Below are 15,718 nucleotides of genomic sequence, written 5' to 3'. Positions count from 1 at the left end.
TCCCTTTTTTGCCCTTCTGTACTATGTCCTTTTTCTGCCTTACTATACCATGGCCTTTTTCATGCCTTACTATACTATGTCCTTTTTTTGCCTTACTATACTATGTCCTTTTTCATGCCTTACTATACTATGTCCTATTTTTGCCTCACTATACTATGATGTTTTTATTCCTTACAATACTATGATTCTTTTTTAAGCATTACTATACGATGACATTTAAATGACTTAATGTCTATCCTATGACGTTTTTTAAGCCTTACTATACTATGTCCTTTTTATGACTTACTATTATATGACGTTCTTTATCCCTTACTATACTATGTCCCTTTTATGCTTTACCATACTGTCATTTTTATGATTTATGATACTATGGTGTTTTCCTGCCTTAGTATACTATGACGTTTTTCGTGCCTTACTATAATATGACAATTTTTTGCCTTACTATACTATGACGTTTTTATGCTTTACTATACTGTTGTTTTTATGCCTTACTATACTATGTCCTTTTTATGCCTTACTATACTATGACGTTTTTCATGCCTTACTATACTATGTCCTTTTTATGCTTTACTATACTATGTCCTTTTTATACCTTACTATACTGTCGTTTTTATGCCTTACTATGCTATGTCCTTTTTATGCCTTACTATACTATAACGTTTTTATGACTTACTATTATATGATGTTCTTTATCCCTTACTATACTATGGCCTTTTTATGCCTTACAATAATATTAATTTTTTTTGCCTTACTATACTATGTTTTTCATGCCTTACTATACTATGTCCTTTGTATGCCTTACTATACTATGTCCTTTTTTGCCTTACCATACTATGAGACTTTTCATGCCTTACTACACTATGTCCCTTTTATGCCTTACTACACTATGTCCTTTTTATGCCTTACTATACTATGACTTTTTACATGCCTTACTATACTATGTCCTTTTTATGCTTTACTATACTATGACGTTTTTATGACTTACTATTATATGATGTTCTTTATCCCCTACTATACTATGGTGTTTTTTATGCCTCACAATAATATGAATTTTTTTTGCCTTACTATACTGTGACGTTTTTCATGCCTTACTATACTATGGTGTTTTCATGCCTTAGTATACTATGATGTTTTTATTCCTTACTATACTATGACGTTTTTCATGCCTTACTATACAATGTCCTTTTTATGCTTTACTATACTATGTCCTTTTTATGCCTTACTATACTATGACGTTTTTCATGCCTTACTATACCATGTCCTTTCTATGACTTACTATTATATGACGTTCTTTATCCCTTACTATACTATGTCCCTTTTATGCTTTACCATACTGTCATTTTTATGATTTATGATACTATGGTGTTTTCCTGCCTTAGTATACTATGACGTTTTTCGTGCCTTACTATAATATGACAATTTTTTGCCTTACTATACTATGACGTTTTTATGCTTTACTATACTGTTGTTTTTATGCCTTACTATACTATGTCCTTTTTATGCCTTACTATACTATGACGTTTTTCATGCCTTACTATACTATGTCCTTTTTATGCTTTACTATACTATGTCCTTTTTATGCCTTACTATACTGTCGTTTTTATGCCTTACTATACTATGTCTTTTTTATGACTTACTATTATATGACGTTCTTTATCCCTTACTATACTATGGCGTTTTTATACCTTACAATAAATATGAAATCTTTTTGCCTTGCTATAGTATGACATTTTTCATGCCTTTCTATACTATGTCCTTTTTATGCTTTACCATACTGTCGTTTTTATGACTTACGATACTATGGTGTTTTCATGCCTTACTATACTATGATGTTTTATTCATTACTATACTATGTCCTTTTTTTGCCTTACTATACTATGACTTTTTTTCATGCCTTACTATACTATATCCTTTTTATGCTTTACTATACTATGTCCTTTTTATGCGCTACTAAACTATGGTGTTTTTATGCCTTACAATAATATGACATTTTTTTGCCTTACTATACTATGTCCTTTTTATGCTTTACCATACTGTCATTTTTATGACTTACGATACTATGGTGTTTTCATGCCTTAGTATACTATGACGTTTTTCATGCCTTACTATAATATGACATTTTTTTGCCTTACTATACTATGTCCTTTTTATGCTTTACTATACTGTCATTTTTATGCCTTACTATACTATGTCCTTTTTATGCCTTACTATACTATGTCTTTTTTATGCCTTACTATACTATGTCCTTTTTTTGCCTTACTATACTGACATTTTTCATGCCTAACTATACTATGTCCTTTTTATGCCTTACTATACTATGATGTTTTTCATGACTTACTATACCATGTCCTTTTTATGACTTAGTATTATATGACGTTCTTTATCCCTTACTATACTATGTCCTTTTTATGCCTTACTATACTATGATGTTTTTCATGACTTACTATACCATGTCCTTTTTATGACTTAGTATTATATGACGTTCTTTATCCCTTACTATACTATGTCCTTTTTATGCCTTACTATACTATGATGTTTTTCATGACTTACTATACCATGTCCTTTTTATGACTTAGTATTATATGACGTTCTTTATCCCTTACTATACTATGTCCTTTTTATGCCTTACTATACTATGGCGTTTTTATGCCTCACAATAATATGAAATTTTTTTGCCTTACTATACTATGACATTTTTCATGCCTTTCTATACTATGTCCTTATTATGCTTTACCTTACTGTCTTTTTTATGACTTATGATAGTATGGTGTTTTCATGCCTTAGTTTACTATGACATTTTTCATGCCTTAGTATAACGTGATTCTTTTGTGTTACTATAGTATGACATTTTTATGCTTACTATACTATGGTGTTTTCATGCCTTAGTATACTATGTTTTTATTCCTTACTACACTATGACGTTTTTCATGCCTTACTATACTATGTCCTTTTTATGCTTTACTATACTATGACGTTTTTCATGCCTTACTATACTGTCGTTTTTATGCCTTACTATACTATGTCCTTTTTATGCCTTACTATACTATGACGTTTTTCATGCCTTACTATACTATGTCCTTTTTTTGCCTTACTATACTATGACATTTTTCATGCCTTACTATACTATGTCCTTTTTATGCCTTACTATACTATGACGTTTTTCATGCCTTACTATACCATGTCCTTTCTATGACTTACTATTATATGACGTTCTTCATCCCTTACTATACTATGTCCTTTTTATGCCTTACAATAATATGACATTTTTTTGCCTTGCTATAGCATGACATTTTTCATGCCTTTCTATACTATGTCCTTTTTATGCTTTAACATACTGTCATTTTTATGACTTACTTTACTATGTCCTTTTCATGCCTTACTATACTATGATGTTTTTATGCTTTACCATACTGTCGTTTTTATGACTTATGAAACTATGGTGTTTTCATGCCATAGTATACTATGACGTTTTTTATTCCTTATTATACTATAACTCTTTTTTATGCTCACTATACTATGACTTTTTTGTTTTTGCCTTACTATACTAACATATTCTTTGTTTTACTATTATACAACATTTTTTATACCTTACTATACTATGTCCTTTTCATGCTTTACTATACTGTCGTTTTTATGACTTACTATACATTGGTGTTTTCATGCCTTAGTATACTATGACGTTTTTATTCCTTACTATAACGTGATTCTTTTGTAAGCATTACTATACTATGATGTTTTTATTCCTTACTATACTATGACGTTTTTCATGCCTTACTATACTATGTCCTTTTTATGCTTTACTATACTATGACGTTTTTATGACTTACTATTATATGATGTTCTTTATCCCTTACCATACTATGGTGTTTTTATGCCTTACAATAATATGTCCTTTTTTTGCCTTACTATACTATGACATTTTTCCTGCCTTTCTATACTATGTCCTTTTTATGCTTTACTATACTATGTCCTTTTTATGCCTTACTATACTATGGTGTTTTCATGCCTTAGTATACTATGATGTTTTTATTCCTTACAATACTATGACTTTTTCATGCCTTACTATGACATTTTTTATGCCTTACTATACTATGGCGTTTTTATGCCTTACAATAATATGACATTTTTTTGCCTTGCTATAGTATGACATTTTTCATGCCTTACTATACTATGTCCTTTTTATGCTTTACTATACTATGTCCTTTTTATGCCTTACTATACTGTTGTTTTTATGCCTTACTATACTATGACGTTCTTTATGCCTTACTATTATATGATATTTTTTATGCCTTACTATACTATGTCCTTTTTATGACTCACTATTATATGACGTTCTTTATCCCTTACTACACTATGGCGTTTTTATGTCTTACAATAATATGAAATTTTTTTGCCTTACTATAGTATGACATTTTTCATGCCTTTCTATACTATGTCCTTTTTATGCTTTACCATACTGTCGTTTTTATGACTTATCAAACTATGGTGTTTTCATGCCTTAGTATACTATGACGTTTTTTATTCCTTACTATAATATGACATTTTTATGCTTACTATACTATGGCGTTTTTATGCCTTACAGTAATGAAATTTTTTTGCCTTACTATACTACGGTGTTTTCATGCCTTAGTATACTATGATGTTTTTATTCCTTACAATACTATGGTGTTTTTATGACTTACTATCTATCTTATGTCGTTTTTTATGCCTTAATATACTATGATGTTTTTTTAAGCCTTACTATGCTGTCATTTTTTATTCCTTACTATACTATGACTCTTTTTTAAGCATTACTATAGTATGATATTTTTATGACTAACTATACTATGACGTTTTTATGACTAACTATACTATGACATTTTTATGATATTCTATACTGTCGTTGCTATGACATTTTTATACCTTACTATACTATACTGACTTTTTATGCCATATCATACTATGACGCTTTTATGACTTACTATACTATGTTGTTGCTATGACATTTTTATACCTTACAATACTATGAAGATTTTATGCCTTACTATACTATGATGTCTTTATGAGGTTTTTTATACCTTACTATCCTATAACTTTTTATACCTTACATGTTGTCATTGTTGTTATCAACAATGAGCTAATGGACATATGAATTTCCCCTTGGGGATAAATAAAGTATCTATCGATCTGTCTGTCTGTCTGACTTTTCTATGCCTTACTATACTATGGCATTTTTTTTTAAGCCTTAATATACTATGACATTCTTCATGCTTTACTATACTGTCGTTTTTTTATGCCTTACTATACTATGTCTCTTTTTATGACTTAGTACACTATGATGTTTTTTACTCCTTACAATAATGTGACGTTTTTATGTCTTACTATACTATGACATTTTTATACCTTACTATACTATGTTGATTTTATGACTTGCTATACTACGTAATTTTTTATGACTTACTATACTATGCCATTGTTTATAAGCTTGTATATGGAAGGTATTGTGCATTTTATGACTAAAGCATGAAACTTTCTCCAGTGTTTCTATCAACCATGAAGTTCATTTTCCGACGTGGAGGCATTCCAAATGTTACTTCTAGGACAAGGCATTACTCCCCTGGAGTAATGAGTGTGGTCCAGTCCAAACTAGCATGCTAGATTCTGATTAGAATGTTCACTAATGTGCTACCTTGACATGTAATTCCATAGAACACACAACAGAAGTTGTCAGTGTTTTTAACAAGCTATAGCTACCTTAACACCTGGAAATGGTGGGGTCTGCAGTCCCCCTGCAAAATTGGTGCTCTAAGCAAAATTATGGTACATGGCCACAGCAGCAAATATGCATCTTTATGCAATTTTGGAAAAGATATACATGATTATCATGGAGAAATGGGGCAAAAACTGGAAAAATTCAATGCTGAGGTCAATGACCTCCCAAGGTTACCAGAGGTGAGATACAAATTGCCTCCCGGTCTGAAATAAAACTTTGGGGTATGTAGATCATATGCTGAAATTTTCATGCTTTAGTCATAAAATGCACAATTGTTTTGCCTACCTGCCCCACTACAATCCCCAACTCTGTTCAGGATCCTTTGTGTTTGGACAGTCTTAAAGAGGGCTTTCACTAGTACATCTTTACTCTCTTACATCCAGAACTCGAGGACCCTCACTCGACAAGCCCCCCCCCCCCCCTTATGGACACTGGCCCCTGTCTGGCCATCCTCTCTCCTTCTCAGCCCTCCTGCCCTCCTCTCCTGTGGCAGGTTTAATTACAGGATCAGCGCTCAGACTAATCTCCTCAAAGCCACGGCTGCTCCTTCATCCTAATCCAATTATACCTGCACTGTGTCACCACTCCCTCTCTGATGATTTATCATCAAAGATTTAAAGAGGACCCATTTTCATTCATTTGAAAGATTCAAATACAAATGGCCATGTAATTTCCACTGATTCCTGCAATTAAATTTAACTTATCCTGAATAAACTACTGAGGGGTGGTTAAATCTGAGAATATCATAGCATTGATTTGACATCTTTTCACTGATGAAACCGGCAGAGAGGCACGACCAGTCTACAGCCTCGTATCACTGTTAAACGTCAGCAGGTACAATGAGGACTAACGAGACAAAATAAATCAGCTCTCCCAATTAAGAGTAAAAAAAACCCAAAACAAAACAAACAAAAAAAAAACTCGCCTCTCCTCATCAGTGACAGGGGACGGGGGGTCTGGCAGATGTAGGGGGGGGGTTGGTGGTGGGTGGGGGTGCAGAATATGTACTAATTGGATGATCAGTTAAGCAGTTAGGGGAGCACATTCTTGCAGGGCTTTGACCGATCTCCTTAGAGCACTGAGTGTAGTGAGGAAGCAGCTCTCGGTCATCACCACATCTTCTCTGAGGAAGAGAAGAAAGAGGATGCAGCCTCAGAAAGGAATCTTCCTCTTCTGGCCGCACGTGCCTCATTACAGCTCAACCCCCTCTTTGGCTCAACAATGACGAGGTCAGCTTTCTTATGTCTGCACATTTGTTCACCCGTGTCTCTTCCTCTTCGTCCACGTTCCACCCAAATTGCTTTGTCTAGTTGTACCTCTGTCTCAGTCCACTCCCTGTCTGACCAATGATTGGCTCCTCAGAATGAGAAGAATAAAGTCAGGACACGTGTTATTAAAAACCCTGAATGCAGCACATAAAGGAACCAGGGCCGACAAGCCGACTCTGTGTGCCAATTAGGTGATAATTAATGGAGTGGTGGTAATGATGCTGCAGCGGCGTGCCGGCAGCCTCCATTTACTCTAGCTGAATGCTGCGGCGTGCTGGAAGTCCAAGCCTAATTGAAGCTGCAGCTAACGGCTAGAGATTCTTCCTTTGATGAACCGGTTGGCAGGGAGCGAGCTCACTGTTACTTTTGTACAGGCATCGTGCTTGACTAACGTTGGCCTCTGCTCGCTAAGGAAAGGTCAACATAAATACAGAAGGGCCCTTTGCAGAGAGAACAATAAATAATATGAATAATGTGAGCAGCGGAAGCAGAAGTTGTTCTAAAAGAATAAGTTAATCATGTTAGTCGATTCTTTGCAAAGGAAACATAATTGATTATATGCCACAGAATTCCGTGTTTATCCTGTTTGTTTCTTAGCAGGGTGCCTGAAAAACATCTTTCAAATCAAGCTTTCTGTTCAATTTTTCATTACACACAGATTCCTTCTACCATCACATATCAACAAATCTTCAACAGTAGACATGGCAACCTCCTTCCTGCCATTTTTTTTTTCATACTATTGTCTCCTATTACATACAGTACCAAAAATCTCAAAAACCTGTCAACAAATTTCTGTGAAATTTTGTGTAGCTTTGGGCAGTCAGCTCTGGAACAAGTGATGCATTTTTGGTGTGGACCTGGATCCAAAAATCTGCACCTGGAAGGATTTCTTAAACTTTTTCCCCTAACCATCACAGCCCCTCAAGTTTTTTTTTAAACTCACAGTGCTGTTTTTGGCCTAAATGCCCAGTAACTTAAATATTAATAATTCAGGACCTTTATAATTTATGAAGTTATTGAGTGTTCATTAAGATTCTGCAGCCTGTAGCAGAGGTATTTTTACCTTGACAACTTGTCAAACATATTGACCAGTTTTTGTGCTTCATACTCCTTCTGCTCCTCCGTCATCTCTTCAATGGGGTTCGGCATTGGCTCCTCCACATGACCAGTGATGAGGTTGATGCTGAAAAAGAAGATGAGTAAGCTTAATTTACTGCTGTGAATGAATGAATACGTTATCAGTGCATACACAAATAGAGGGGCACTCAGAGGGCACAGATTTCTGCCAAGGCCAATGACAAATAACATTCACCAGACTTCCAAATTCAAATATATAATTTAATGGGTTCTTCCCTTGGCCCATGCCCCATCCCTCCACCAAGTTCAGTGCAAATGGTTTTACTTTGGTAATGGTAGTATGTTTGTAAAATCTTGTTGACAAATAAACAGACACAGGTGAAAACAAAAGCGCCTTGGCAGAGGTAATAATAACATCAGATTGTCAGCACTGTATTCTAAGCCCTGGGCAGATTTCTCACAAGGGTTTGGCTGACTTGTATTCTTCTGTGTCTGAGTCTTCATCTTCAGAGTACTGCGTCTCTCCTCTTCCTCCTCCAAGAAGTCCACGAGCCACCAGGAGTCCTGCTGCATTTCCATATCCTGTGTACTTCAACAGGTTGTCCACTGGAAGATGAAACCACAAACACACAAGGGTGTGACATTATATGTTCATGTGTGAGGATGAGCCAAGCTGTAGTTATATGTATGCAGGAGCCATGCATCTGCCAATTTCATCAACTGCACCCAACTACAGATATTATTCCTGCTCTCTCATTCGTTCCTCCCATGACCCCACCACTGCTTGACCCCTCTTACCGCTTTCTTTGCAGAGAACAAAGAGAAACTCTGCAGCCGTCTGCTTCACGCCCATGTCCACATGAGTCATAAGGCGAACCAACTTGTTTCTGATGGTGGTGCCAATCTCTGGCCTGATTTTCACATCTGTCAGCGGGGGAAGTACCTGAAGATGCAGAGATATTCAATAGTTCAGATTATTGTTTTTCTGTCACTATAAGTAAGATGTGAAACCTATTAATTGGTTAATGAACACACACACTATAACAGCTATAAGGTTAGCATCCTGTTGAGGTTTCAATACTTTACTCAGACAATTTAGACAAGGCACCAGAAATGCTACAGACTTTATCGATATCTGTGTTTAAATCTGTTGGCAGCTACTGTACCTGAGCTTTGATATATCTGCGGATCTCTCTGTGGTGTCTGGATCCTTCAGTCAAAAGGCTGAGCACCGGAGTGAGCCCCTCTTTGTAGTTGGAGCCCTGCTTGGAGTGACACAGTCCACAAAACACTTCACAAGCTGAACGATCTGAAACACTGGTTAAATGTCATGCACACACAAATAATATGAAGGTTAATGAAGTAAAGACAGGATGGGTAGATGAGAAACTGAATGATATGCAGTAAGATGTGTGAAGACGAGAGTAAGTGTACAAATCTGCTGTGAAGAGCATAATGATGTACTAGCTGTAAGACACATTGTATGTCACTATGATGTCCCTGGTCCTGCCAGGGATATTTGCCATGTGTCAATATGTCTCTCTCCTCAGGCTTCATGTCTGTCTTCCACTTTTAAATAAAAAAATAAAGCAAATTGTCACAAAGATGTGTGCCAAGGCTCGCTGCATGCGAGTGTACCTATGTTTAAAATGTATGGATCTTAATTTACATGTAAGCTCAAAATGTTTCTGACGTGTTCTGTACTGTCAATTACAACAGGTGTAAATTTATTTTGGTACTCCAGTACACTTACACTACAATGTAGGATACTTCATCACTGTTACAAGTTTTTTTTTAAAGGATATATCAAAGTTTTAGATGAATTATCAACAATATATTAACATGTAATGTCTCTTCAGTGGGTAAACTATGCAGTCCTCTCTCTTTGCAGCAGAGGATGAATTTTACCTTGTCAATCCTTTTCTCCATGAAGTCTAGTAACACCTGAACTGCATCCATGTTTTTCCCACCATATTTATCAAGTCCTCCCTGGACAGGCACGTCGATTAACACATCCAGGCAGGACACAGGCAGGTTGTTAAGCAAGTTGACGGCATGGCTGGGGATAAAAAAGAAATTTTAATTATGTAAACCTTTTACCGTACTTACAGGATAAAATCATCAGTTTTTTCTGAGATGGAGCTGCCAAAGGGTCTGGAAGGGTTGAAGAGGTCAAAGTCTAAAAACTGAGGTTTAAGTAGTAAAGAGGATGATTAACAGATGAAAGCGTTGGAACAACAGCTTTTGAAAAGATGAAAGCTCTGGAGCAGTTTACCTAAGAAGAGTTGTTCCAAAGTCAAGAACCCCTGATGGCAAAGGACCAGTCACCTCTTGCTTTTAATCTACATTTTGGAACAGCTGATGGGGAGCTGCCAGATGACCTCAGGGTGCGGTCTGGCTCACGTGGGGTAAAAAGGGCTTTCAAAAATAATTTTTCTAACACACATCTGTGCCACATTGTTTAATCTACACAATCCTACGTTGTCCAGACAGCAACTTAAAGGGACATAAAGTTTTATATTCAGTGTGGTAGAGAGACATTATTCTTTTACTCTCTCTCTCCTCGTACTTCTTGCATGTCTCCACTGTTATTGTCCAATAAATGTATTAAATGCCCCAAAAAGGAGGGAAATCCTTAAATAAACCAGAAAATAACAGAAACTAAGAGTAGTATATAATATTAATGTAAGCCCAATTTGTTGAATTTTGAGCGAAACAATTTTTGATTTCCCCTACAAACATTCAGAGGAGACATTTGTCTCTATATAACTGGATATGTGGGTGGTTTAGAATTTTATCTCATAAACTGCTGGTGGATTCATCAAGGCCACCAAGAAGATCTGAAATTCTATTTTTCAGTCTAAAAATGTATTTTACCATTGTTAAAGAGGGCCTTCATTGGCCAATAAGAGTTAATTGATAATAGAATGATGCCATCTGAATTAAAAAAAACCTCAACATATTAATGTAACTAAATCACATTTAAACAAACTACAACTACGTTATGTTGGTCAGTGGGTCAAACTCCCATGACCAGTTCAGCCACCAGCTTGACAGGTCAAGAGGAACATCAGTCACTTTTACATGACACTGTTTAAATTTCAGTCTGTGGCCACAGATTCTTGGCATTCCTGCATTAAATTACCATGAGAATAACATACTGCTGCACTACTACGACAGCTAAAAGCCTTTAGGAGATAAAAGAACCTACAAGGCACCAAAGAAAGATCTTTGTTTTGCCTGATGCATTTTCCCACGACACCGCAGTCTGCCACCATCAGCTATCAGTCTTAATGTGTAGTGAGCTGCTAACTCACAGCTGCTCAGTGGACACTCAGCGCTTGTCCAGAATCGGTGCTTACATGCAAATCACAGCAGGTGATTTTCCAATGCCGAACATGGATCTTTTGCTGGAAGGTTGTGGAAGTAGTCTGTAGTCTGTGTGTTTTTCTATGCAAATCAGTTTCAAATGGCTTGGCTCAACAGCAGCATTCTTGTTAAACACACAATCACCAAATATAGAGATGAGGACACATGTTCACAAACTGCAAGCTACAAAACATAGAAGCATCATGGGACGGTATTCATTTCATGCTTGTTATGTGCCCTTTCACAGGTCTATATTCAATGTTGTAGCTTTCCCACCTGTGTGCTTCCTCTGTTTTCTCCTCCGTCTCAGTCTTCAGCATCAACAGATGACGCAGAATGGCAGCGATAAGTCGGAACTGGTGGTCATCCTCCTATTAAATCAAGGATGAACAAAAAAATCAACTCTAAGCAAACTGTTTCATTGGTCTGACAAAAAACAAACCAATAAGGTCAGACAAGCTTAAACTACAAGGACAGGAGCCTGGAAGCAAAGCCTAACTGCAAAAAACACTTGTATATTTAAAGACGCATTAAAACCACTCTAAAGGCAGATAAGAGCAGAGCACAGAGGCAGTCTGAGGTGAAAGCTTTTTCTTGGGATTCAAAAAAAAGGGAGGAGAAAGAGGACGTTCAGACTTCTAAAACAACAAAGAGGAGAGAAGGGTCACATATGAGCCTAAGAAGTAAAAATACATTAAGTCATTGACACTTACACTGTGTTAGAGGCTGTCTTTGTGGTCATGTGTCCATTTCAATCCAAATTGCATGAAATACGGCAAGCATGTTTGAAATACCTTCTTAGACAAGACTTCCAAGTCTTTATACTGATTTTCAGCTGTAACTACAAACTCTTACACTATAACTACATCAATCACAACTTAAGTACATTAGATTTTACATGAGAAAGTAAAATAAGAGGAGAGCATTTTGGTGAGTGCAACCTGTCTAATCATGTCTGTGATTTCCAGTTAGTCGTGTGTTTTGTGATAAAGTGAAACTATTGCAAAACCAGTTTCATATGGAAACATATAAAGGGCTTGTATGAAGCTGATTTTACTTCTTCTTTTTTTAAAAAAAAGGGGCTCAGTGGTGGAGACACTCATGGGGTTGGTGCTTCCTAAATGAACCTCAACTTCTCTTTGTAGACATTTTGAGTTGTCGTAGATGAAAAAGCACAGCCGCAATTAATAACATTAATGAGGCACTTACACCTTAGAATATTCATACAGACATACAATATTCAACACACACACACACACACACACACACACACACACACACACACACACACACACACACACACCTGATATTAATTTCACCACTAATTGACCTGGCCCTTAAAGTGCCACACTGGTCAAAGTTGTGTATAAACCTAATGTGTAAGCTGTTATCTTGAATTGCAATGTTTTAATCAAGTTGCTCCACATTTTATGTCACATTTCAATTTCCGGGATTCAGCTGATGTGCTAAGTCGTTGACAGTAAATTAGTAATGAGAGGATGAGTGTCTTCCTCAGAAAGATGTGAACAGGGCAAATGTTTAGTGATAGATGTAACTTGGGATTTATGATCCTAGTGGTCTAGAAAAGTCTAATCTGTAATTGAGCAAATGACTGAGCCAGAAACATTTACTTTAGCATTCTTCATCCCTCCTGACATACTTAAAACAACTTATACCCGTGATGAATGACGTGCAATGTGAACCTTTAATGTAACATACACACTCTTACAGTAAACACATAACCACAACACACTCACCTCACCACCAGCGTCAGACAGTGTCAGGTTGAACAAGGCCTTGAGTGCTTCCATTGCTCGCTCATTGTCCTCTGCCGGCATGGGTAGGGCCTGTGGATCTGGACTGGCAGCTTCATAGGGGCCTACCCAGCGCACATCCAGGGTGTGCTCAAGGACCTCTGTCAGTAGTCTCACCGCATGCCATTCTCTCCTCAAAACCCCTCTAACATCAGGCCGCAGGGCAGACAGCAGGAAGAGAAGGCGCAGTGTGAACAGGCCCACCTCATGGTGCCATGTGCGGGCTGTATGCAGGCTGGTACACAGGCCATGAGCCAGCTGCACATCTACACTAACCTGCTGAGCTGCAGGACTATTGTAAACCACATTGCATAGGCACTTCAAGGCCTCCACCACCACCCTCTCCTCCTCCTCTGACTGTGTGTCTTCCTGAGAGCTTTTCTGGTTGTCCCCACCTTCCTCTCCAGCATGCAGCCTCGCCATCCCCCCAAGAGTCAGCATGCCTTCCCTGGTGGCTACAGGTGCGAGGACACGCTTGTCTCTGGACAGGATGCGGAGTGTCTCCAGACATGTCCTCTGACAGCTAGGCTGCACCTGCCTCCCAAGTACTGACAACACACTCTGACACAGCTTCTGAAATGGCACAGACAGAAAAACATTCATTACAGCTAAACAGGACTACCTTGATCATTTAATAACAACCTACTCAGATAAATATTACTTACACTCCGCAGGGCTTCTTCCTTTTGGTCAAAAGTGAAGGTGTGGCAGTTCTGAAACAGAGACAATACACATTGCTGACACGGATACACCCATATTAAACGTGCTTTATTACAAATATTTGGTGTAGGTTTATCTTATCATAGTTAACATTGCTGTTTAACTCTACGTGCATAAACCTGGTTTGTAAGTAGGCAGCATTAGCATCCTCAGCACTACGTGGGTGTTGTAAACAACATATAAATGTCCTGTCAGGCTCATTCATAGTTTTGCTGGTGATATGTTTATCGACGCAACATTAGATATCACACGACAGGGCCACTATCAGTTTAGTTCGCTATCAAGATGTTTAGCTAACTCAAAGCTAGCATAGCTGTTCGGCTAACTAGCTAGCGTTAGCTCTACCGTTTGTTTTGGTTGACGTAAAGAAAAACGAGCAGAGCCGCGACTCACCTCTCGATTATACTGCTGCAGAAGCTTCTCAATTTCTTCTTCGTTGGCACTTTCAAGCTGCGACAAGATATTATTCAAATCCATGGTGGATATCTGAAGAAAACGGATAGGCAGCTTGGTTTTGACGTTACCAATGAGCGTTGTGCAGCTAGCAAGCTAGCTGACAGGCTAGCCCAGAGAGTGTGTGTGTGTATGTATGTGTGTGTGTGTGTGTGTGTGTGTGTGTGTGTGTGTGTGTGTGTGTGTGTGTGTGTGTGTCACGTCTGCTGCTGTCAACAGGGAAACTCCCCTCCACTGTCTCCATCACCATCAGGTCCATCCTGCTCTCCGCTGGGTTTATTTAGTGTAGTGCAAATGTACAACATCTTTACACTCACATATTCCAGCCAACAGTCAGCTGGTTATTATAAACTGCTGCACAAAACACCAGATATCTAATCTGTAACATGCACACTAAATACACTCATAATTTGACGCATGATCGCCTCTTTTCCAGCCAGGACACATGTGACCTATGCATGTATGTAACCAAACGCCATATGTGGTCCCTATGTTATTTAAAAAGGTCAAATAATCAAAGGTCTGAATCAGCATGCGGGTACATAAACAAATAAACATGCACAACAGTCAAATTTATTAGTTAATCATTTAAAGCAAGAAAAGTAGACACATGAATATGAGAATCAAGGCTCATGTTATGTAATATGAAAATGGAGCAATTTAAAAGCCAGTTAATCTTATACAGAATGTTATAATATGTCCCTGCACCTGAGGTTTTATAAGTAACCTATATATAATATTACTATAACTTCTTATGTTTGTTTAACTCCTTTTGTTGCTGAAACTGGCATTGCCTGTGAAACTGACTTTGACTCTGATTCAAAAGCGATTCTTTAATAAACAATTTCAGCAGTTACTTGCAGGATATTAATTTGGATGAGAAAAAATGCTACTTCATACTAAAATTCATCTTATTGTTTTTTTGAATTTGAAAATATAAGAATGTATTTTATATGACAGTGAGTGAGGCAGTGATGCAGCAGATGTTTGGAAAGTCCATCAGGATCTTTGGAAAAAGAAAAAAAAAACATAAAAATATAGCTGGGCAGTTTCATACAGACTCAGACTTGCTGTAACCACTTATGTTACTCTGTGGAAAAAAAATCTTCTTAGTTACTTACTTTGATGAATCAATGCCACTTTGACACCATATCATTAAGTGAGATCATGATATATGTTTGCTGAAGCTGCCTCACACTCCTGGGTTTGAACATCAGTTGTTGACATTCACAGTGAATTGGAGACTTAAGTATTAAGTGTGAGTG

The 15,718-nt window shown here is 37.2% G+C and overlaps 1 protein-coding gene across 3 annotated transcripts in view; it reads right to left on the bottom strand.

Annotated features, from left to right (window-relative positions):
- Window positions 1–14,574, bottom strand: part of ric8b (RIC8 guanine nucleotide exchange factor B) — a 22,506-nt gene extending 7,932 nt beyond the window's left edge. Inside the window, exons 1-9 of one of the 3 annotated variants that reach the window (XM_022754256.1) lie at window positions 14,394–14,574; window positions 13,946–13,993; window positions 13,224–13,853; window positions 11,743–11,837; window positions 10,006–10,156; window positions 9,264–9,362; window positions 8,896–9,040; window positions 8,559–8,703; window positions 8,084–8,203 (exon numbers count right to left, since the gene is read on the bottom strand). In XM_022754256.1, coding sequence (XP_022609977.1) covers window positions 8,084–8,203; window positions 8,559–8,703; window positions 8,896–9,040; window positions 9,264–9,362; window positions 10,006–10,156; window positions 11,743–11,837; window positions 13,224–13,853; window positions 13,946–13,993; window positions 14,394–14,477 — 1,517 coding nt within the window. In that variant the 5' untranslated portion in view covers window positions 14,478–14,574. The remainder of the gene's footprint in view (window positions 1–8,083; window positions 8,204–8,558; window positions 8,704–8,895; window positions 9,041–9,263; window positions 9,363–10,005; window positions 10,157–11,742; window positions 11,838–13,223; window positions 13,854–13,945; window positions 13,994–14,393) is intronic. The other 2 variants (XM_022754258.1, XM_022754257.1) reach the window with 2 other exon arrangements.
- Between the last annotated feature and the right edge of the window lie 1,144 nt (window positions 14,575–15,718).

Source organism: Seriola dumerili, unplaced genomic scaffold (genome assembly GCF_002260705.1).
Source record: "Seriola dumerili isolate Sdu_G_001 unplaced genomic scaffold, Sdu_1.0 BDQW01000219.1, whole genome shotgun sequence".
Classification (NCBI taxonomy): domain Eukaryota; kingdom Metazoa; phylum Chordata; class Actinopteri; order Carangiformes; family Carangidae; genus Seriola; species Seriola dumerili.
Note: the sequence above shows the minus strand (reverse complement) of the source record. Positions and strands in the feature narration are given on the sequence as shown.